We start from the raw sequence: 22,500 nt of genomic DNA on the forward strand, positions 1-22,500 counted from the left end.
GATCGAGAAATGAATAATCAAGTAACTAAAAATGAAGTTTAACTTTTTAATAAAGAGCAACTGTAAACTTACACTAAATATTGTGTGGTCACACTTCATTTTAATGTACAACTCACGCTACTAACAAACCTTTAACTAAGACATTCAGCTCAAGAAACTGCTAATTAGCTGCTAGTAGCTGGGTTTAGGTTTTGGGTAGGTCATAGATTATAAGTGTAAATAAACAGTGAATATCTTAATAACAGGCCGGTAATAAACTAATGATTTAATGGTGTGAATTGTAACTAAATTGTTTGTTTTTTCCTCCACAGAAGTACCGAATAGACATGCCTGGCTCTAGCAGTGCCTTTATTCCAACAATCAATGCCATAACTACCAGTCAGGACCTGCAGTGGATGGTTCAGCCCACAGTAATTACATCTATGTCTAATCCGTACTCGCGGCCTCACCCGTACGGCCTGTCTGTGTCTAGTGGGCCAAGCCTCCTCGGTCACACAGCCCTCACACGGCCTGGGGTCATCCGCTCCATTGGCGATGCCCGTGGTCGACGCAAACGAGATGAGCAGGTTAGTGTTGAATTTGAAACATCGAAACAAAAATCGAACCTACAGAACCAGTTTTAATGTTTAGCACAGAAACATGCTTTTAAAAGGGACCAGTTTGCCCAAATGGGAAAAATCTGTCATCATTTTTTCCATCTTCAATAGGTCCCGTCTGTCTTTTGTTCTTCAGTTAAACACAAAAGAAGATATTTCGAAGTAGGGCTGCACAATATAAAATAAATTGAATATTGCAATATTTTGTTATTCTGTGATCTAGATTGCGATATGAATTCAATTTCACCAGATGACTTGAATATCTCTATTTAGAAAGAATTAATAATTCTAGACTGATTGGGATGATTTTGTAAATAAGTGCATCTGATTAAAAGATAATACATGCTTAGATCAATACAATAAAAAAAAAAAATATATATATATATATATACAATTAACATGAACAGTTTCACAGTTTTCTGAGTCGATCGGTATTCAGGTACAGTAATTACATAATAAAAATTATTTAATAAATGCCTGAATATTTTTAAAATCATTATACAGTCACAGGCCTCAAAAACAGATTAAACTGATAAATTAAAAAGCCATACTCAACATTGCGAATCCTGTGATGTGACTTTTGCGAATGATTACATTGCAAAATTGATAGAAATGATAGCAGCCCTATTTTGAAAAATATTATATTATTATAATATCATATTATTTCAGTAAAAATTGAGTTAATTGACTTTTTGGGTGAACTATCCCTTTAACATGCTGTAAAAACTGCTAAATTTGTAATGACAAAAAGTCAAGACAACAAATACTTAAGTCGCTTTAACTTATTTTGATAAATTAATTAGGCTTCAACTACATTTTAAGAAGTTTAACTTAATATTTTGAGTCAGCTTGATTGATGTATGTTGAGATGACTAGAAAAATTCATTTGATTCAACTCAAAAAGTTAAGTCAGCAATTTCTCTTTCAGTGTAGGGAAGTATTAAATATGGCACTTTTTCAATTTAGCAATAATAACAATTTTAGAATTATAAGGTTCTATCTGATATTTTTGACAAAATTGAGTTGACATTCTTATTAAATGAAAACTTATTTACATTGTGGGACGTTTTTTTAAAAGTTGCTTACATTTTCAGGCTTTTTATTAAAAAAAAAACAAATGTTCACATATACTGTTTGCTATGAAATGCAAAAACTTTGAAGCTCAATATCTCAAAATCATTCAGAACGCAGATAGAACCTTATAATTCTGCTGTTATATAATGCTGCTTTGAATTATTTTTCCTTTTTTATTTAAATATTTAAAAGAACATTCATTAATTAACATAACTAACAACACAACATATACACAATTGAAATCAGAATTATTAAACCCCCTTTGATTTTTTTCCTTTTTAAAAATTTCCCAAATGATGTTTAACAGAGCAAGGATATTTTCACAGTATGTCTGAATGTTTGTTCTTCTCAAGAAAGTCTTGTTTGTTTTATTTCGGCTAAAATAAAAGCAGTTTTTAATTTTTTAAAAAACATTTTATGGTCAAAATTATTATTCCGATTAAGCTATTTTTGTTTGATAGTCTACAGAACAAACCATCATTATACAATAACTTGCCTAATTACCCTAACCTGCCTAGGTAACCTAATTAACCTAGTTAAAAACCTGTAAAAAAAAAGTAAAAAATAAAATAAAATAAAAATAAATAAATAAAAAAAGAATAATAAAAGCATGTAAAGCTTTAAGCTGTATAGAAGTGTCTTAATATCTAGTAAAATATCATTTACTGTCATCATGGCAAAGATAAAGTAAATCAGTAATTAGAAATTAGTTATTAAAACTAATATGTTTAGAAATGTGTTGAAAAAAATTTCACTGTTAAAACAAAAAATTGGGGAATAAATGAAATAAGGCTAATAATTTTGACTTCAACTATATGAACATAGTGCTTTAACACTGTGTATGTATAAACAAAGACAAAACAAATCAACATCAGACAACATCAGTACAGTACAAGCAAAACCTGACAGCATCAGCATCATTTTGTCCATTTATAATTATACCTGGAAGTAATTTTTAAATGGACGCCACATCGTAGTGAACTTGGACCCAGAACCATTTAAATTAAGTCAGATTTTTTTTCTAAACTAAGGAAATGCAACACATCATTGGCAAAATAAGGGGGAAATGATTGTTTCCAGTTGATTTAAATCAAGCGTCTTCCCAAAAGAGAAGACAATGGAGTCCAATTCACTTTTTGACAAATTGTTATTTTCATATACAATACCAAAGACAGCAGTTAAGGGATTTACAAAATATTTTGGAGTAAGATTTAAAAAAAAAAAAAAAAAAAAAAAAAATATATATATATATATATATATATATATATATATATATATATATATATATATATATATATATATTTATATTTATATATATATATATATATATATATATATATATATATATATATATATAAAATATATATATATATATATATATATATATATATATATATATATATAAATATATATATATATATATATATATATATATATAAATATATATATATATATATATATATATATATATATATATATATATATATATATATATATATATATATATATATATATAATTTTTTTTTTTTTTTTGGATCAAATTACAGATAATCTGGGACATAACCAAAACATATGGGGCTAATGTAGCAGGGGACTTCTTGCATCTTGTACATATGGGGTCAACAGAGGAATACTTCCTTGCCAGCTGGGACTTTGCTTTGAAAATGTAAATGTAGTTTAAAGCACTTGTATAAATGCATGTGATTTAAATTGTGGCATAATAGTTAATGCTAAGCTTTTACATTTTTTATCATTTGTAAAAACTAAATTGAGAATGGTTACATGTATAAGCTCAACCCGTGTTTTGTTTACAGCTCACCCCAGAGGAAGAAGAAAAACGGCGAGTTAGACGAGAAAGAAACAAACTAGCTGCAGCAAAATGTCGGAACCGCAGAAGAGAGCTGACCGAGATGCTTCAAGGGGTGGGTGTTTTTTATTTTTTATTTATTACCACAAGCACAAAACACAAGCATTCCCTAAAACCACTGGTACAACTCGTATTTAGCAAATATCCTCAATGAAATATCTTATTTTTGTTTTACAAGGAACACTAAAATGACCAAAAAAAAAAAAAAAAAAGGTTTTAAAAAGCACAGAGGAAAAGTGTTGTCTGTCTGGCAGACGTGGGAATGCCCCGAGTTTCAGACAATGCTGGCTGCAGTTGAACTACTTAGCTTTATAATGGCATTTCTCAGGCTGTCAGACCTGAAACATTAGGAAGGAATGTGCTACAGGGGTTGGAGAGAAGCTCTTGTCTATAGAGGAGGAAAACCGCAACTAGAGTAGCCATCAAACCCCACGCACTGCAAACTTACCTCTTCCATTCCCTACTTCATTCTTCACCAAATAAGGAACTGATGATAGCTAGGCCCTTTTTTACAACAATGTTTCTTTCTTTGTAAATGTAGCCCTTGTATTGATTTTAGTTTCCTTCTTCCTTGTACAATAAGTCAAAGAGCGCTAGTTTATCTTTGGCTGTCTGGCTACACTGTCAGTGGTAACACCTTTTGTAGGTCTTGACTTTTTTTTTTAAACACTGTTGTTTCAAGCATTCAATATGCCAAAGTAATGTAAATAACTCAAATTTAATTGGGACAGAATTGCAGCGTGACTTTCATAGGGCTAAATTGGTCAAAAGTTCTGGTAAACAAAGGAACTACCAGAATTCTAGAACTACTAGAATAGCAATCATTCTGACTGTTCATATACCACTGCATTGAATTTGTTTTTGTCTGTTATATTTACATTCAACACTTCTATTAAGATTTTAGAATTGTCAAATATCTGTTGTCATATTTCATTAAGCCATTACCCTTAGAATACAATCTTTTTGTGATGTACAGTTGTGTTACGAGTTACTAGACCACCAGTGAAGGTCTCTGTTTGTCTGGAAAGTGGGAGAGCAAAGTTTTTTCAAAGCAGTGAAAATGTGGTTTTGAAAGACATGTTTGAAGTAGTTTTTGCTACCAGAACGTTATGTTTTTATTTTTATTATTTAAATGTATGGGGAAAAAATAGCAGATGCTGAAATGCATGCGATCATTATGACCATTATTGCCATTGAAGACACACTCTGAACTCTTTTGTGTTTTGTAATTTTAATAAAATAATGTTAGAGTGAAATATACTAACATTTAAGAAAAGTCGGGGAATTATAATTGAATGAGGTTTATTTTAAAAAAGTTATTAAATTATAAATTCAAAAACTGAAATGTGCCACTATACCTTAAGATAATCCTTTTAGAATTTACTCTGTTGAATTAATTACCGATGCGTTGAGAATCTTCATTGATGCTTTTATTCATTCATTCATTTTCCTTCGGCTTAGTCCCTTTATTCATCAGGGATCATCACCACAGCATAATGAACCGCTAAATTATCCAGCATATGTTTTGCAAAGCGGATGCCCATCCAACTGCAATCTAGTACTGGGAAACATCCATTCACAAACATACACCAATTTTTATATTTTGTATTTACCTACTGTGGGAGAAATCAGAGCACCCGGAGGAAACCAACGCCAACACGGGGAGAACATGCAAACTCCACACAGAAATGCCAACTGACCCAGCCAAGAATCGAATCAGCGACCTTCTTGCTGTGAGGCAACAGTGCTAACCACTGACCTACCGTGCCACTAGTTTCAGTAGTGTTATGATGTTTATTAACTGTGTACTGCGGCTCAGTGTATTTAAAAAAAATCAATGTACCCTTAGATGAAGAATTTGCTGTGATTTCTGTTTGCGATCTAAAAAAAAAACAGTTTCACATAAAAAAACTAAATAGATTACATATTACAGGATCATTTCTCGGTAAGAAACAACCCATTGCACTTTAAAAACCAATTGCTACCAACCTGACATCCTCCTCTAGAGCCCCAGAAATCATACCTGCAACTTTTTTTCATTCATTTGTTCATTTTCCTTCAGCTTACTCCCTTTATTTATCAGGGGTCGCCACAGCAAAATGAACTTCTCCATCTATACACAATCAATCAGTAAGGTCAATTTAGTTTATTAAATTCACCTATAGCGCATGTCTTTGGGGTAAACCGGAGCACCTGAAGGAAATCTACACCAACACACAGAGAAATGCCAACTGACCCTGCGGGGACTCAAACCAGCGACCTTCTTGCTTTGAAGCGACAGTGCTAACCACTGAGCCACAATGTCATCTGCAATTTTTTCATGAATCGCTAATTTACCCAAAAAAAAGTGAAAAAATTGTTACTCAAAACCAGTCATAAGTGTCCATTTTTTTTTAAAATTGCGATTTATTCATTATCTGAAAGCTGAAAAAAAAGTCTTAATTATTAGCCACCCTGTGCATTTTTCCTTTTAAATATTTCCCAAACGATGTTTAACAGAGCAAGGAAATTTTCACAGTATGTCTGATAATATTTTTTTTTCTTCTAGATAAAGTCTTATTTCATTTCGGCTAGAATAAAAGCAGTTTAAATTTTTTTAAAAACATTATTATTAGCCCTTTAGCTATATATTTTTTTTGATAGTCTACAGAACAAACCATCAATTTACAATAACTAATAATACAATAAGGGTTAATAATTCTGACTTCAACTGTACATTTAGGTTTTATTTGTTAGGACAGAAAGATAAATATATATTCGAATAACTGGGAGGATTATAAAAATCAAAATATAAAAAAAAAATCAGGTTTAAACTTGTTTAAGTTCTTAGCAATGCATCAAAAATTGTTTTTAATTATTTATAGTTGGAAAATATCTTGTATGAAATATCTTCATATATATTTACTTCAAAATTATCGATTTTCCCTTTAAGCCCAAAAAAAATTGATTTATTTTTGGCTATTTTCACAAATGTACATGTGCAACATAAGATCCAGAGTCTGTTTGTGTAAAAACACAATTTAGCAATAATAAAAAAATGAATGATCTTGAAAATCTATTCAAGAATATTAGCCAAAATGAAGCATAATCATTTTTGTTACATTTCTATTTAAAGGAAACAGAGAAGCTAGAAGAAGAGAAAGCTGACCTCCAGAAAGAAATCGAAACCCTGCAGAAGGAAAAGGACAAGTTGGAATTTATGTTGGTGGCCCACAACCCTGTGTGCAAACTGCCGCCCGAAGAACGCCACCAGAGCTCACATTCCCAGCAGTGCGTGCCCCTCCCCCTGACCATGCGCTCTAATCTGGTTCCCCGTGGGCCAATGAACACCCTCAACCCAGTGGTGGTTAAACAGGAGCCTTTGGAAGACGACGATGATGACGAGGATGATGACGACGAAGAAGAAAAAGTCCAGCATTCAGTCATCAAGCCCATCTGCTTAGGCGGCGGCATGTATTGCTCTGATGGAGACAGCCTCAACACGCCTGTGGTTGCTGCTTCTACACCGGTGTCCACCCCAAACAACCCAAGTCTCATCTTTACTTATCCCAGCATGCTCGAGCCTGAGAGCCCATCACCCTCGTCAGAGTCCTGCTCTAAAGCCCATCGCCGCAGCAGTAGCAGCGGTGACCAGTCCTCAGATTCCCTAAATTCTCCCACCCTGTTGGCTCTTTGAAGGAAATTTTGACATTGCTCAGCTGGGATTTGAGTCAGAACTTCACATCAAGTTGAGAACTCTTAAGGGCTAATTTGCTCTTTTTATTTAAACGTTTCAATTTTTTTTTTTCGGTCAGTTGTTGTTTAAATGTACATGCAAATTCCACTCGCTGTATTAATTACAAATTGTGGTGAGGTTTTGTGATGAAGGTAAAGCCAGAGGAGAGATCGCATCTTTCATCTTTAGCATAAGACTCAGAGCAGGTTGCGGTCAGATGTTTGATTTAAAAGATCAAAAATTTATTTGTTTTACTAGCTTGATAATGCTGGGTACACACACACATACACACACACTGGTAATCAGGATGATTTTGGGCCCATTTCTCCCCTTTTTGACAATCTAAAGTAACATCTTATCTCGATGGTTCAAAAGTATATCTTAAAATTTCCTGTGGTGTGAGGTGTATTAAGACTTAATCTGCACAGAAGAACATCTCCGATTGGGAATCATATAATATTTACAATCAAAATCCCGATGTGTGGAAGTAACCCTGAGGAGAAACGCACATACGAACTGGAGATCATCACATGAAACAAAACAATATCCAATCAGAAAGCAAGCTGGCAGAAGAGGGCAGTATAATAAATAAGCACAGTCATGGCGGAGCACAAAAAAAACCCGATTTGCACAGCAGAAATGGAAGATCAGCTTGTAGATTTATGCCGATAAATGATGATGTTTATGCAGTTATTTGTCCATCATGTTTGTTCTCTAATCTCAAGAGATTTGAAAAAATAACGATCTGTTGGTGTGTGGTGTGCTGTCTGGTGAGCTTAGAATCACCAAGAGGCGACACTCGATAGAACTTTCCATTGCAACAGCCTTGCAATTCCACCATTTTGGAGTGAAAGTGATCGGCCGTCCATTGGATCTTATTGCTGTTGCGATGGCAAGCAGCTGCTTTGTTTTTTAGTTATTTATTTGTTTTAAAAAGTGCATTAAAAGCTGAGATACAACCTGAAAGATGAAAATACAACACTTACCATCACAATCATTAGCACTTTAAATAGTTTAAAGACGTTGCTGTTGTTCTATTAGAGTTTTCATTCCAAAATGGCCACTGCGTGACACTAGCAGCATCTAGTGGCTGTTTCCCAAATCGCACTAGAGTGTCGCCTCTTGGCGATTCTATGCTCTTTGCTCACGACATGCCACACACTATGCGAACAAAACAGTGAAAGCTAAACATTTTCAACACAATCTCATAGCAATTCATAACTTTTTGATTTGGAGATGCTGCATGACTTGAAAATATATTGATCTGTTAGTGTGTGGCGTGCAGCGAGACAGCACACTATACACCATGCAAACAAAATGGTGAAATCTAAAAATGTTCGTAACTTGGGTCAATTTGTAACTTTGATTTAGTGGAAGATCAGCTTGTAGATTTATGTTGATAAATGATGTCGATGTTTATTCAGTTATTTGTCCACCATGTTTGTTCTATAGCCTCAAGAAATTCTGCAAGATTTGAAAAATTAACGATCTGTTGGAGTATAGTGTGCTGTCTCACGGCAAGCCACACACTATGCGAACAAAACATTGAAATCTAAACATTTAACAATCTCATGGCATTTCATAACTTCTTGATTTAGTGGAAGATCAGCTTGTAGATTTATGTTGATAAATGATGTCGATGTTTAATCAGTTATTTGTCCGCCATGTTTGTTTTCTAGTCTCAAGAGATTCTGCAAGATTTGAACAGTTGTATATCTGTTGGTGTATAGTGTGCTGTCTCACTGCACACCACACACACTATACGAACAAAATAGTGAAATCTAAAAATGTTCATAATTTGGGTCAATTCGTAACGTTTTGAATTAGTGGAAGATCAGCTTGTAGATTTATGTCGATAAATGTTGAATTTTGTTCTATAGTCTCAAGAGACGCTGCATGATTAGAAAAATGAACGATCTGTTGATGTATAGTGTGCGGTCTCACGGCACTCCACACACTATGCGAACAAAACGGTGAAATCTAAACATTTTCAACAATCTCATGGCAATTCATAAATTTTTGACAAAGTGGAAGATCAGCTTGTAGATTTACGTCGATAAATGATGTCAATGTTTATTTAGTTATTTGTAGAGATTCTGCAAGATTTGAATAGTCGAAGATCTGTTGGTGTATGGTGTGCTGTCTCACGGCTCACCTCACAATACAAACAAAACGGGTCAATCTAAAAATGTTCGTAACTTGGGTCAATTTGTAACTTTTTTGATTTAGTGGCTAGTTATTATTTCTTTGTATGATCTCATTAGTTCTTAGTACAACTTTCTCATTTAGGTTTAGGTGTGGATTGGGGGCACACATCCCTTTAAAAATCATACGCAAGATCAATTCCGTATGAATTAGACACTTTTCTGATAATACGTTACGTTTCCTCATAAGATTGGGCTGGATTTTTTTTGTCCTTGTGTGTGTGGTCTCTTATAAGATTTCAATAAAATCATCTTTTAGTGTGTACCCAGCATTATTAGAGAGTGGGACTGCTTGAAAAAGTCTCAATAGGTACAGAATCAGGACACTAGCATAGATAGCTGCCCTAAAAACATCATCACCTTTTGTATTTGTACGTCTGAATATTGTCGCATTGTATTTTGTGCCCTGCTGTTTTTAATATTTAGGGTTCACTGGATGAGCCTGACTGCTAAATGTTGAAAGAACCAACTTGTATAATAAAACGATGACCTTTGTCGATATTTTGTTTATGCGCGCAAGCACTAAGGATAGATTGCCAAATTTACATAGCTTTTGTTATGTAAAGTTAACAAACAAACAAAGAAAAAAAAAAACACTTTATAGCATCAGCAAATCTACTGTCAGGGATTTTCTTCTGTGTCAGCGAGCCATACAAGCATTACTAGAAGCAATTGCACACAGAACAATATAACAGTACATGAGGGAAACTAGCCATATTGGGCTCTGCCTCCAACCCTGACATGGCAATACTGCTTTTGTATTGGTGCACACTGTGGTTTTCAAATAAAGATAGCAAACTATATATTACTTTTATAATATGTATGTTTATGTCAGCCCCTTTTCAGGGTGCAGTTTGTATGAATATGTATCTATGAACTCTTCTCCCTGAAACACTGGTTGGCACTGATTACTGCACTTTGTTGCAAACTTACAATCAAATAAAACACCGTTCCTTGTGATGATTGATAAAACATGGAAAGCAAAATGACAAAAGGTGGGCGTTGTGCATCAGACACTGAATAAATATACAAATTGCAATTGGAACGGAGACTGAACTTCAGAGAGGTTACTGTTACCGCAGTAACGTAAGGTGAAATAGAGTATTTATTGAACAGAAACTGAACTCAATAGTGGCCTCTACTTGAAGGACTTTGTTTCGAAGGATCCAAGAAAATGTTAGTGTTTGTTAAAAACAAGGATGAGTGATATGTCCCACCCTCCAAAAAGGAAACTGTTTAAAGACTGTGCTGTAAACTGTTCTCTGTTTGTCTTTGAACCTTGTGTAATTTGAGGAAGCCACCTATACAGCTTTCTGCACATGTACTGCTTATCAGTCAATGTATTTTCTCTCTCCCTGTCTGTCTCTTTCTCTCTCTTTTTTATTGCTTTAACTGTTGTTGAAAGACAGAAAAACAACCTACAAAAACAGCAATATGTGTTTGTTTCTTTGGTAATTTAAATTTATTATAATGATAATAATAATAAAAAAAAACATTTACAAAGTGTTATTTTTGGATAGTTGTACTTTGCTGTGCACAGTGTTTGGGTTTTCTGGATATTTCATTGTTACGATGTGGTGCTTGTTTCTTTACGTCTGTTACAAGATGGTAGAATGCACCTGCTTTATGCATCATACATCACTCATTTCTGCCCATCGTTTTTAAAATGCCCTTATATTAATTTGTGAAATGACACCATCATTGCAATAAAAGTCTTGATAATAATAATAATAATGACAATATAACACATCAAAAATAAGTTTTTTGTTTTGATATAAATACATACAATCAACATAATATAAATGCTGTTGATGAAGTAAAGGAAACGGGAAGCACTTTATGCAAAACAAAACATGCTAATGGTAATTAATGCCAATTTGGGCACACATTATACTAGATTGTTTACTTTCACACAGTACATTTCAAATCACATCCAAACTGATGTTTCGATTAAAGGTGCATTCTTTATCTTGCATTATTTTGAGAAAAAAAAAGACCCATTGTCTCATTTCAACTGATCAAATTTTGTAATGATTATGTGCAAGGTTGAAAGTTATTTGCCAAGTTGAAATTTTGGTAAGAAATAAATCAGTTTCAAGAACATTCATGGCTGTTTTGCAGTTGTGTATTGACTTCGGAAAAAAAAATAAAACAGCTTAAACCAGCAGACTGGCTGATTTTAGCTAGTCGACCAGCCTGGTTTTAAGGGGGTTTGGTAATTTCAAGGCTGGTTTCAGCCATTTCCAGCCTGGTCTTAGCTTATGAGGCTGGTAGATGACCAGCTAAAGCCAGACTGGGAGCCCAGCCATAATGTCCAGCTTAAACCAGGGTGGACAAGCTGGTTTTAGCTGGTTATTTTAGCCTGTTTTAGCCAAGGCTGGTTTAAGCTGTTTTTAGCAGGGTATTAGGCCAAATTCATCTGTCAGTGTGGAAATATTTTATTTTGAAATAAATAATTCAGTTTTAAAGAGATGAAATGTTCATTATGTGTCCAAAATATTATATGAGCAATTACAAAATTTGAATATAATGTAGTCTCAGACGGTGTTGGCTGTAATTGGTTACAAAGTAACTACTGTAATTTACTTTTCCTCTAAAAACGATTATCTTTCATTTGTAGATAATTTAATTACAGTGAATTGAAATAGAGCAGAAATTCAGCTGTTCTAAAATCAGTATCAGAGTAAATGTAATTCATGTTTTACAAATAGAGAGCTGCAGAATAACTATTTTCAACTAAAGACGTTTAGGTTTGTCAGATGCTTAAGAAACAATGAATTGAGTAGGAGATTATTGTTAATATAGCTGAAATATGGTGTCATTATCACTTTGTAACATTTTGTATTTTGATAAATATGTTTCAAGAGTTTACACCTAGACAATGCTCAACTATGATAGCAGGTTTGGCATGCTGTCCCGGGAGAGAACCATGAGCTCTGAGATAGATTAGGCCAATGTACATGTTTTTAGATTTTAGGAGGAAACCGGAGGACCTGGAGAAAACCCACGCAAACACAGGGAGAACATGCAAACTCCACACAGGAAGTGCTGACTGGTTTAATTAGAACTTGAACCTGTGGCCCTCTTGCTGTGAGGCAGCAGTGCTAACCACAGAGCCACTGTGTTGCCTGATCATGATTGAGGAGGGAAAAGGGAAGAATGAGGGAGGTGGGTTTTCCAAAAATGAAGGAATGAAGTTCAGGCAGGATATTTATAGTAGTTTTAGAATGATCTGATCGGCTAGCAGATGATTGGGGATGAGGATCAGCTGTACTCGATCATATCACATGCTCCTCTCTAAATTAGTTTGTGAGACTTCACTTAACATTTCTTGAGTGATATTGTTTGAAACAAGGCTAAAGGATTGCCCAATTACAAATAATTAATTTGTATTCTCTATTCTTTGAGATTAAGGATTTGAAGTTGTATTGAGTCAAGTCATTAAATTATTTTTCAGAAAATGTAATTTAAATACAATTTAAGTAATGCAATTAAATTTTTTTTTTTTTAAAAAGTAACTTACCCATCACTGATCACTTTAAAAGCCTGTCAGCTCCATGTCTTGTTTGCTAAAATAAAATAATTAATAACATACCATAATAAAGTACTTTACTGATAGAATAAAATGAACGACAATTGATTTCACTTGAAGACAAATTAACAAATTACATGATTATTTTGGCAACCATAAACCAACAATATTTTAGTACCCACTTTTTTTAAGGCATTTTGCAGCTATCCACATTTTTAAAGAGGTCACTATGCTTGAGTATCCCACAGGGTGTTGCTTTAAACAACAAATGTCTTAGTGCTAACAGCATGTGTGAAATGGTACAATATTTAAACTTAAAGGTAAGTGAAATCTATTATTTCACTGAACTGAGGTTTGAGATGTAATTATTTTTCCAAGTAAAATTTTGGGAGAACTCAGGTCTTTGTCATGTAGTGGTTATTTTGAAATGGAAAAAAATCTATTGCTTCAGTTATCTATGTATACTTCAGTAATAATAAACAGAGTATGAATAATTCAAATAATTGCACTTGACAAAATGTCATAAATTTATCTTATTACTACATTAGTCCACACACAAAAATTGCACATTACAAAAAAGGTGTTATATTGTCACCTAGTGGTTACAGTGTGTAACATACTGTATTTAAGACATTTTTAAATGTTATTTTTTTCAGCATTGCTATTTAATTGCAAAGCAATTAAGCTATTAAAATGTGTGTGTGTGTATATATATATATATATATATATATATATATATATATATATATATATATATATATACACATACATACACATACATACATACACATACATACATACATACATACATACATACATACATACATACAAATAGGATATTTTTCCCCCTAAAATAAACATAAAATAAAATAGGTTTTAATCAAGATCTTAATAATTTAATCAAAATCCTTAATAAATCAAGACTTTAATCAGTTATTCACCCTCAAGTTCTTTCAAATCTTCAGGAGTTTCTTTCTTCTTTTAAACACTAAATAGGATATTTTGAAGAAAGCTAATTTGTCACCACTGCCATAGTAAAACAAAAAAAACTATGGAAGTTGATTATTACAGGTTTACAGCTTTCTTCAAAATATCTTCTTTTTTTGTTCAACAGGTGAAAGAAACTCAAACAGGTTTAGAACAAGTAAAGGGTGAGTGAATGATGATATTTTATTTTGGGATGAGCTATCCTTTAACAACTGTACTATAACAACATTTTAGAAAAGTTGTGTTAAAACATAAGCTATATTTTATAAGACCTGCTGTGTGATGTGTTTAATTGTATAATTGCATTGCTTTACATAGAATTCCATCATATTATTTCATCTATAGTTCTTTGATTATAAAATCTACAATAAGTATAAATTTAAATATTGTCTAATTAACAATGTAACTGATGTTATAGGGGTTAGACGATGAAAATTACATAAACAAGTCCTGCACAGTGGCCAGAGGGATTTTGACCCATTCTTCTTGCAATATAGTGGGCAGGTCACTACAAGATGTTGGTGGAGGAAAAAAAACAACTTCCTTACTTGCTCCTCTAAAACACCCCAAAGTGGCTCAATAATATTAGGTCTGGTGATTGTGCAGGCATCACTTCCATATATTTTATACCACTTTGTCATCAGTCTTGTATATTGTTGCATTATCATAGTGATGCATAGAACTGCCATACGATGTTTAAACCATTGGTGGTCTGAAAGTGACTCACCCATCTATAACAAGCCTATATAATGCCATGATATTGGAGCCCAAACCATCACTGATCCACCCCCATGCTTCACTCTGGGAATGTAACAGTCTGGGTGGTCTACTCTTTGGGGCTTCTACACATCATAACTCTCTCGAATGCGGGAAAGACAGTGAAGGTGATCTCTAAAGAGAAAAGTACATGTTTCACATGTATTTCCACTGGCCCAAGATTTCCACTGCTGGCACCATTAAAACCAATGTTTGGCATTGGCACAAGTGACTAAAAGTTTAGCTGTGGCATCCCAGCAACTTAGGGAAATTTCAAAACCCAAAAATGTTTTTGAACCATGCTATAGTGAAGAACTACTGTAGTAATTACAGAGTTGCCACTGTAACACAACAACTATCAGAATAAAATGAAAGACTCAATACTGTATTCTAAAACTATGGTTCTAAAAGATTAATGACAATGCAGACTCGCAGTGGGAGTATCACAATCGAGTGTTAGTCAAAACGCTTGAGGCAAGATACTAGATACATGCAAGTACATGAATCTCTCCACATGGTATCAGATTAGTTTCCAAGCATAAATGCATAAAGCCAAATCAAACAAAATAAATCAGTAAAAAACACCAGCATAAACAAACACTACTCATAAACACAAGAAAACAGAACTCACATTCGCACACAGCCACAACAGCACATGAGAAGTCTAAAGCACGCATACTCTAAGGCCACATTACTTTAAGGGCTGCTGATGACTGTGTGATGAAGTGCAGCTGTGAACCATGGATAGGCCTTCAATGAGTCTATCGCTGTGTCCCAAATGGCACACTATACACTATGCACTCATGCACTATTTACTTATGCACTTACACACTCAACAGCATAGTATATGTATGCAGTGTCGTCCCAAATGGCACACTGTTTTTTTTACTAAGCGGAAATTCAAACCGTTTCCCTGATAATGTTTGACGGTTGCCAAATCAGGGAAATAAACGACCGAATTATCAAATAATACCTGCCTTGAGTATAACCGCAAACACCATCGGGAGGCGCTATAATCACTCTTGTAGGAGAATTTTGCTTTCACCATCCAAAATAAATAAAGTTATCCAACATGTGCACCCGATAGCTCGGCCCCTTCTGCTATGTAAGAAAACCTGTGGTCGTTGAGTGCGTGAAGTGTCCATCATTCCACACTTCACTTTACTGGCTGAATGAGTGCATCATCCGGGTAATTAAAGTGCACTTATCATTTTTAGAGTTTTCAGTGTGAACACACTACTTACACTATTTATACTACAAAATGGCGTAGAATAGTGCATATATATGCGATTTGGGATGCAGCTTATCAGAGAGGTTCTACAAACAGTGGGCAGAGCTTCAGTGAGCATGTCACAGGGATTTTCTACAATGCTACCTCAAAATATGACATGACAGTCTCACTTCCAGAAATTCACATATCTAACCACCATACTCCAAATCAGTCCTTAAAAGGGGTAAAGAAATGACGGGGCTAACGTGTCAACAAGATGGCACCGAGCATGGCTGCCGTGTTGCGAGCTCCTAGCAACCTTTGTTGTGTTTTTCTGGTTTTACTTGTATTTTTGTCGTTTTTCGTGCTGGATGTACACACTCTCATTACCTACGACAGACACACACTTTGGGTAATTGGCTCACTCGAAAACACAATTTCTGTAACGACGCTCTGTTTACAAACACAGCATCAGAGCCCTTTGTCTGGGTCACACAATCGAAGCGATGAAGGTAACGCAGTAGGAAAAGAGGAAAGAGAGCTGGCGTCCTCGTCAGACTGAGACACCGTGGGTTTTGACCTCTGCTCCCCACCATTCTGCTGGCTAACGTTCAGTCACTGGACAACAAACTTTGTGAGCTACGGGCGCGCATTTCCTTCCAATGGGAAACAAGAAACTGCTGCATTATCTGCCTTACAGAAACTTAGCTATCTGTGGAGGTACCAGACACAGCTGTTGAACTTTTGGGGTTCTCCGTGCACAGTTCGGACAGAACGAAATAACTCACAGGGAAAAGCAAAGGAGTTGGTGTGTGTTTCTTTATTAACAACTCATGGTGTGATGAGAGGAACATACACAGAGTTAAATCATTTTGTTCTCCTGATCTGGAATATCTTATGCCTCGGTGTCGGCCGAGGGAGTTTACAGCAGTTACAATTACGGCTGTGTACATCCCCCCTCAAGCCAACACAGAGCAGGCGCTCAGGGAACTGTACGGGAGCATAAGCGAGCAGGAAACTGCTCACCCTGAGGCAGCGTTTATTGTTACAGGAGACTTTAACAATGCCAATCTCAGGAAAATCACTCCAAAAATACTATCAACACATCACCGCAAACATGTGCGGTGACTGAATTCTGGACCATTCCTACTCTCCGTTCCGGGAAGCAAACAAATCCCTCCCCAACCCACCGTTTGGCAAATCAGATCACTCTTCTGTACTGCTCTTACCTGCTTACAGCCAGAAACTGAAATGGGAACCATTTACCCTCAGGACATTTCAGAGCTGGACAGACCAATCAGATTCCAAACTTTAAGACTGTTTTGATCAAGTAAACTGGGACATGTTCCGGGCAGCGTGTGATGACGACATTGACATTTAAGCAGAGACAGTCACATGCTTCATCAGGAAATGAATAGAAGACGTGGTCCCAACAAAAACTGTCCTTATCTACCCTAACCAAAAACCATGGATCAATGGCGTAGTTCGAATAGACCTATCAGTGCGAGCTTCCGCCTATAAATCCAAAAAATGCTGAGGAACAAAAACAAGCAAATTACAACCTCAGGAAAACCATCAAAGCAGCAAAACGTCAATACAGAGACATGGTAGTGCAGGGGTCACCAATCTCGGTCCTGGAGGGCCGGTGTCCCTGCAGGGTTTAGCTCCAACTTGCCTCAACACACCTGCCTGGATGATTCAAGTACTCCTAGTAAGACCTTGATTAGCTTGTTCAGGTGTGTTTGATTAGGGTTGGAGCTAAAATCTGCAGGACACCGGCCCTCCAGGAACAAGTTTGGTGACCACTGTGGTAGAGGGTCAATTTAACACCAATAACGCAAGCAGCATGTGGCAGGGACTTAATTGCATAACAGACTTTAAAAGTAACAAATCCAACACTATAAACATTGCCGCGTCTCTCCTGGATGAGCTCAACTCATTCTACGCCCGCTTTGAAGCCCAGGACAGCGCGTGCACACTGCGCGCTCCCGCGGCCAAAACCGAAACCGCCAACATACTCTCTGTTTCTGTAGCGGACGTAAGGAGATCTTTTCGTCGTGTAAACATCCGGAAAGCTAGGGGCCCAGATATTATCCCTGGACGTGTACTTAAAGCATGCGCACATTAGCTAGTGGGAGTTTTCACGGGCGTCTTTAACCTCTCGGTCTCTTGGTCTGTGGTTCCCTCATGCTTTAAGACAGCTACTATTGTGTTCATACCAAAATCAGCTAAAACCACATGCTTGAACGACTGGCGTCTGATTGCTCTGACACCCAACTTCAGCAAGTGCTTTGAGAAGCTGATTAAAAAGCACATCTGCTCTGTACTGCCGGTCACACTGACCCTCTGCAATTTGCATACAGGAATAACCGCTCCGCAGATGATGCAATTGCTTTCAACTAGCACACTGATCTGTCTCACCTGGAAACAAAAAACACATGTGAGAATGCTGTTTGTGGACTACAGCTCAGCATTCAACACTATAGTGCCTGCCAAGCTGGTGGTGAAGCTCCAGGCTCTGGGTCTGAACAGCTCTCTGTGCAACTGGATCCTGGACTTCCTGTCAGGCAGACGCCAGGAGGTCAGAATGATCAACATTACATCATCACCACTGATCCTTAACGCTGGTGCTCCACAGGGCTGTGTTCTCAGCCCACTCCTGTACTCCCTGTACACACATGACTGTACAGCCAAACACAGCTCCAATGTCATCATTAAATTTGCTGATGACACAACGGTGGTGGGCCTAATCACAGATAATGATGAGACTGCCTACAGAGAGGAGGTGCACACTCTGACACAGTGGTGTGAGGAAAACCACCTCTCACTCAACATCAGCAAAACCAAGGAGCTGGTGGTGGATTTCAGGAGAGAGAAGAGAAAATAAACCCCCATCACCATCAACTGGACACCAGTGGAGAGAATCAGCACTTTCAAGTTTCTTACAAGTACACATAGCTGAGGATTTGACATGGACTCCCCACACAGGCGCAGTGCTGAGGAAGGCACAACAAGGCCTCTTCTTCCTCAGGCGTCTCACGAGGTTTGGAATGAGCCCCCACATCCTCCGCTCGTTCTACACCTGCACTGTGGAGAGCATCCTGTCTGGCTTTATCACTACCTGGTATGGGAATAGCACCAGCAGCAATCGCAAAGGCCTACATAGGATTGGACATAGGACAGCTGGACGCGTAGTAGGAGGTGAGCTTCCCTCCCTCCAGGACATCTAAACCAGGCGGTGCATGAGGAAAGCCAAGAGAATTATCAGCGACTCCAGTCACCCAAGCCACAGACTTTTCTCTCTGCTACCCTCAGGCAGACAGTTCCGCAGCATCCGATCATACACCAGCCGGCTGAAGGAAAGCTTCTTCCCTCAGACTATCAGGCTGATGAACACTTAACACACCCCACACAGACTCTTCCATACCCCTCACTGCACACCATCAATATGTAGTATATACTGCACTTTAACCAATCCATACTTGAAACAATACTGCCTACAACAACTATGTGAAGGACACCTATTCATTGCACATATTGCCTTTTTTTTTGGGCAGGGGGTGGGGGGGTGCTGCTGTTGTATTTTGCACAATGTCGTTGTATTTGCACTGTCTGTATTTTGCACTGTCGTTGTATTTACACTTATTTTATTTGCACTGTCTGTATTTTGCACTGTTGTTGTATTTGCATTGTATTTTGTACTGTCTGGAGCCAGCACCTAAGCTTTTCACTCATCATAGCACATGTGCTGCTGATGATGTGACAATAAAAGTGATTTGATTTGATTTGATTTCATACAGTACATAAGTTTTCCCATTGACCTCCCACTCTGACTTTACCATCCTTGCCCATAAAAGTCCAAAACACTTTACCAATGGGCCATAAATCATGTGGAAGTCAGTGATCCAAAACCATAACCACAGCAGAGTTCTCCAAATGATCCTGATCTTGCAACCCACTTTTGGTGAACTTTTAGATTAGGCAGATATTTTTGAATAAAACTAATGCAGAATTGATCTACAAAATCCTGTGTTTCAATCTTCTTTGAGTCAATATATTAGAATCTGCATAAAAAAATTGAGGTAGAGCAGCATCTCGCCACCCCATAAGAGCAAATCGGGAGTAACTGGATCCAAATCCTCAGCACTAGAAGAGACATAGCCTAAGGGTTTGGGAATTTTAAATTTCTTCCACCTCCACTAAAACAGTTGTAAGCACCTCTTCTTTTACCAATTAGCTTCCCAAGGTTGGGCGAAGTGCATACTTCATAGAGCGAATCTCTCACTCTCCCACGTCTCTCCAAAATGTGGAACATAAGCGGGATTGTACTATAAATTAATTTAAGTTGGTGATTCCACAATTTTTCTTTCAAGACCGGACTTAAATGATCAAAGGCATCTTTTAGTTCACTCTCACCTCCATGAAAGTTAGTCTATTGATCACAGATCACTTCATAAGTTTTTCCTCAAAGAGATACAAAACGACGCAATGCCATTTAAAATAAAAAAAAGTCAGCATCAAGACTCATCAACAATTCTAGTCTTGCATCTAGACTTCAGTGTAAATAGCCCAAAACATCTCATTCCAGTGGACCAGAAGGGAGGTTTGAGCTGAGATGGATAAGCCATTTTAGGTATCAGTGTTTTTTTTCAAGTCTCTTTTAAAAACATACGAGCAGTTAAATACCACATGATACTTTTCATTGTGTTTGACTTTGGGCCTACTCACACTATGCCATCCGTACCGTGCCCAGGCCCGTTTCCCGGATCGTTTGAGAAATGCGAGTGCGCTGAATCGGGCTCAAGCACGGTTCACTTGGCCGGCCTTGGCCCAGTTGGAAGAGGTGTGCCTGAGCCCGGTTCACTTGGGCTTTGGCGCGGTACGCTTGTGTGTGAGCGCAAAACGCGCCAAAGCCCGAAACTGAAAGCGAGAAGTGACTTTTAAGGGACTTAAATGGATTAAATGGATTTATTAATCATTCTTACTGTTCAGTGAACACAAACTGCCGTAGTTTATTTAAGATGCAAACCCCTCATTGCACGACAGCTGCGTGCCTTCAGCAGACCTCCTCATTCCTGCAGCACGAGAGCTTTATGATTGTTTATGAGCGCCAAAAGTGGATCTGTTCGGCGAAATATCTGACTCCGTGTCCACGCATCCCTAAGGACTGTTTGGCGAAATATTTGACGGCATATCAAATGACTGAAACGATATAACTAGAGAAATCTCCACTGTGCTGCTGAGTGAGAGAGTGCTTCTCACTGAACAGCGCAGCAGCGATGACGTAAGCGTGCTGAAGCCCGTTTGTGGTGTGAGCGCAGGCCGTCGGGGGAGACGGGAGGGGGGACAAGCGTGCTTTGGCTTGGTTCGAGGCAACTGTACCTAGTGTGAGTACGGCCTAAGTGGTGAGGTACAAACCAGGATTCTCAGCTCTGAGAGACTTTTTCAGGGCTCAAATTGCACAGGATCATGAGTCAGTTAACACTCAGTTCTTCGAAGAGATGACATAACCGCCTCCATAGAAGCATCGAACAGGGGTACTTTCTTAGAACGAACCAAAGAACAAACATATCTAGAGACACATTCACATTGTCTCTTGTTGTCATCTGCTCAAGACAATCAAGGACCTGTTGACCTTGTTTAGACCGTATAATGGCCTTTTCACTCCTGTATGGGAGAACATCTGTTTGCCACAACCGTTCTACATCCTGCTGGAGCTGGGAGCAGACAGAAGTTCCAGAAAGAAACAGACACCAAGTTTTACGTCAGCTGACTTGGCTGATAGTACCAGACCATTAAAAGCCCATCCAAATCTGGTATGAACTGCAGCTAGTCCGCTTTAAAGGCTGTGACAAACCTGTGGATGATCAGTACCAATCAGAAGCATAGGCTGGACCTTATTAAAGGTTTCCAATCGGATCCCCTTGAGATGGTTTAATAGTTTTAGGAGGCTTGAAATAGGATAGGATTGCTTAGGAAGCTCCAATTGCTGGGCAGTTTCACCTGGTACTTCTAGTAGGAATTTAGGGCAGAAATTGTGAAGCTCACGCTAGCTCCTCTAAGAAACTTGGTTTTGTACCGCACAGTCTGAAGCACTAAAGACTCAGCTGTGCCATTCAAATCAAAGTTGCTGTGCTGCCAAAGACAAAATTATTGTCCTTTCAGATCCATCATCCAAGATGGCATAGGTTTCCATACATTTACCATTATGGCTCAATAAGACTTTAACAAACTTATAATAAATAAATAATAAAACTCCAGGGGAACAGGTTGAATGACTAAGAAAACAACAGAATCTGGCATGTAGAACTCCCAGATGTTTACCTTTAAATTTATGACAGCCTCTCCTTTGATTACACTGAGCATGATGGGCTCTGCCATATCTCCAACAATGATTATCTTTAATCCATTTCTTTGTATTCTCAAAATCTAATAAGCTAAAGGCTTGGCATTTACTAAGATGGTGATCATCACTCATACAAAATGGACAATGGAACTCAAAAACTCACTTTGTTCTCTGGTACTTGAAACTCTAATAGGTTAAAAAGAGTCATTGGCT

General features: G+C 37.1%; 1 protein-coding gene and 1 long non-coding RNA gene across 3 annotated transcripts in view; one reads left to right on the forward strand and one right to left on the reverse strand.

Moving 5' to 3' along the window:
• fosl2 (FOS like 2, AP-1 transcription factor subunit) overlaps positions 1–11,559 on the forward strand; it is a 15,684-nt gene extending 4,125 nt beyond the window's left edge. For both annotated transcript variants that reach the window (NM_001082998.2, NM_001362607.1), the window contains 3 exons: positions 312–566; positions 3,485–3,592; positions 6,653–11,559. In NM_001082998.2, coding sequence (NP_001076467.1) covers positions 312–566; positions 3,485–3,592; positions 6,653–7,213 — 924 coding nt within the window. In that variant the 3' untranslated portion in view covers positions 7,214–11,559. The remainder of the gene's footprint in view (positions 1–311; positions 567–3,484; positions 3,593–6,652) is intronic.
• Positions 1–22,500, reverse strand: part of LOC141378444 (uncharacterized) — a 73,718-nt gene that overhangs the window by 38,113 nt on the left and 13,105 nt on the right. The gene's annotated exons all lie outside the window — the stretch shown is intronic.

Source organism: Danio rerio, chromosome 17 (assembly GCF_049306965.1).
Source record: "Danio rerio strain Tuebingen ecotype United States chromosome 17, GRCz12tu, whole genome shotgun sequence".
In the NCBI taxonomy this organism is placed as follows: domain Eukaryota; kingdom Metazoa; phylum Chordata; class Actinopteri; order Cypriniformes; family Danionidae; genus Danio; species Danio rerio.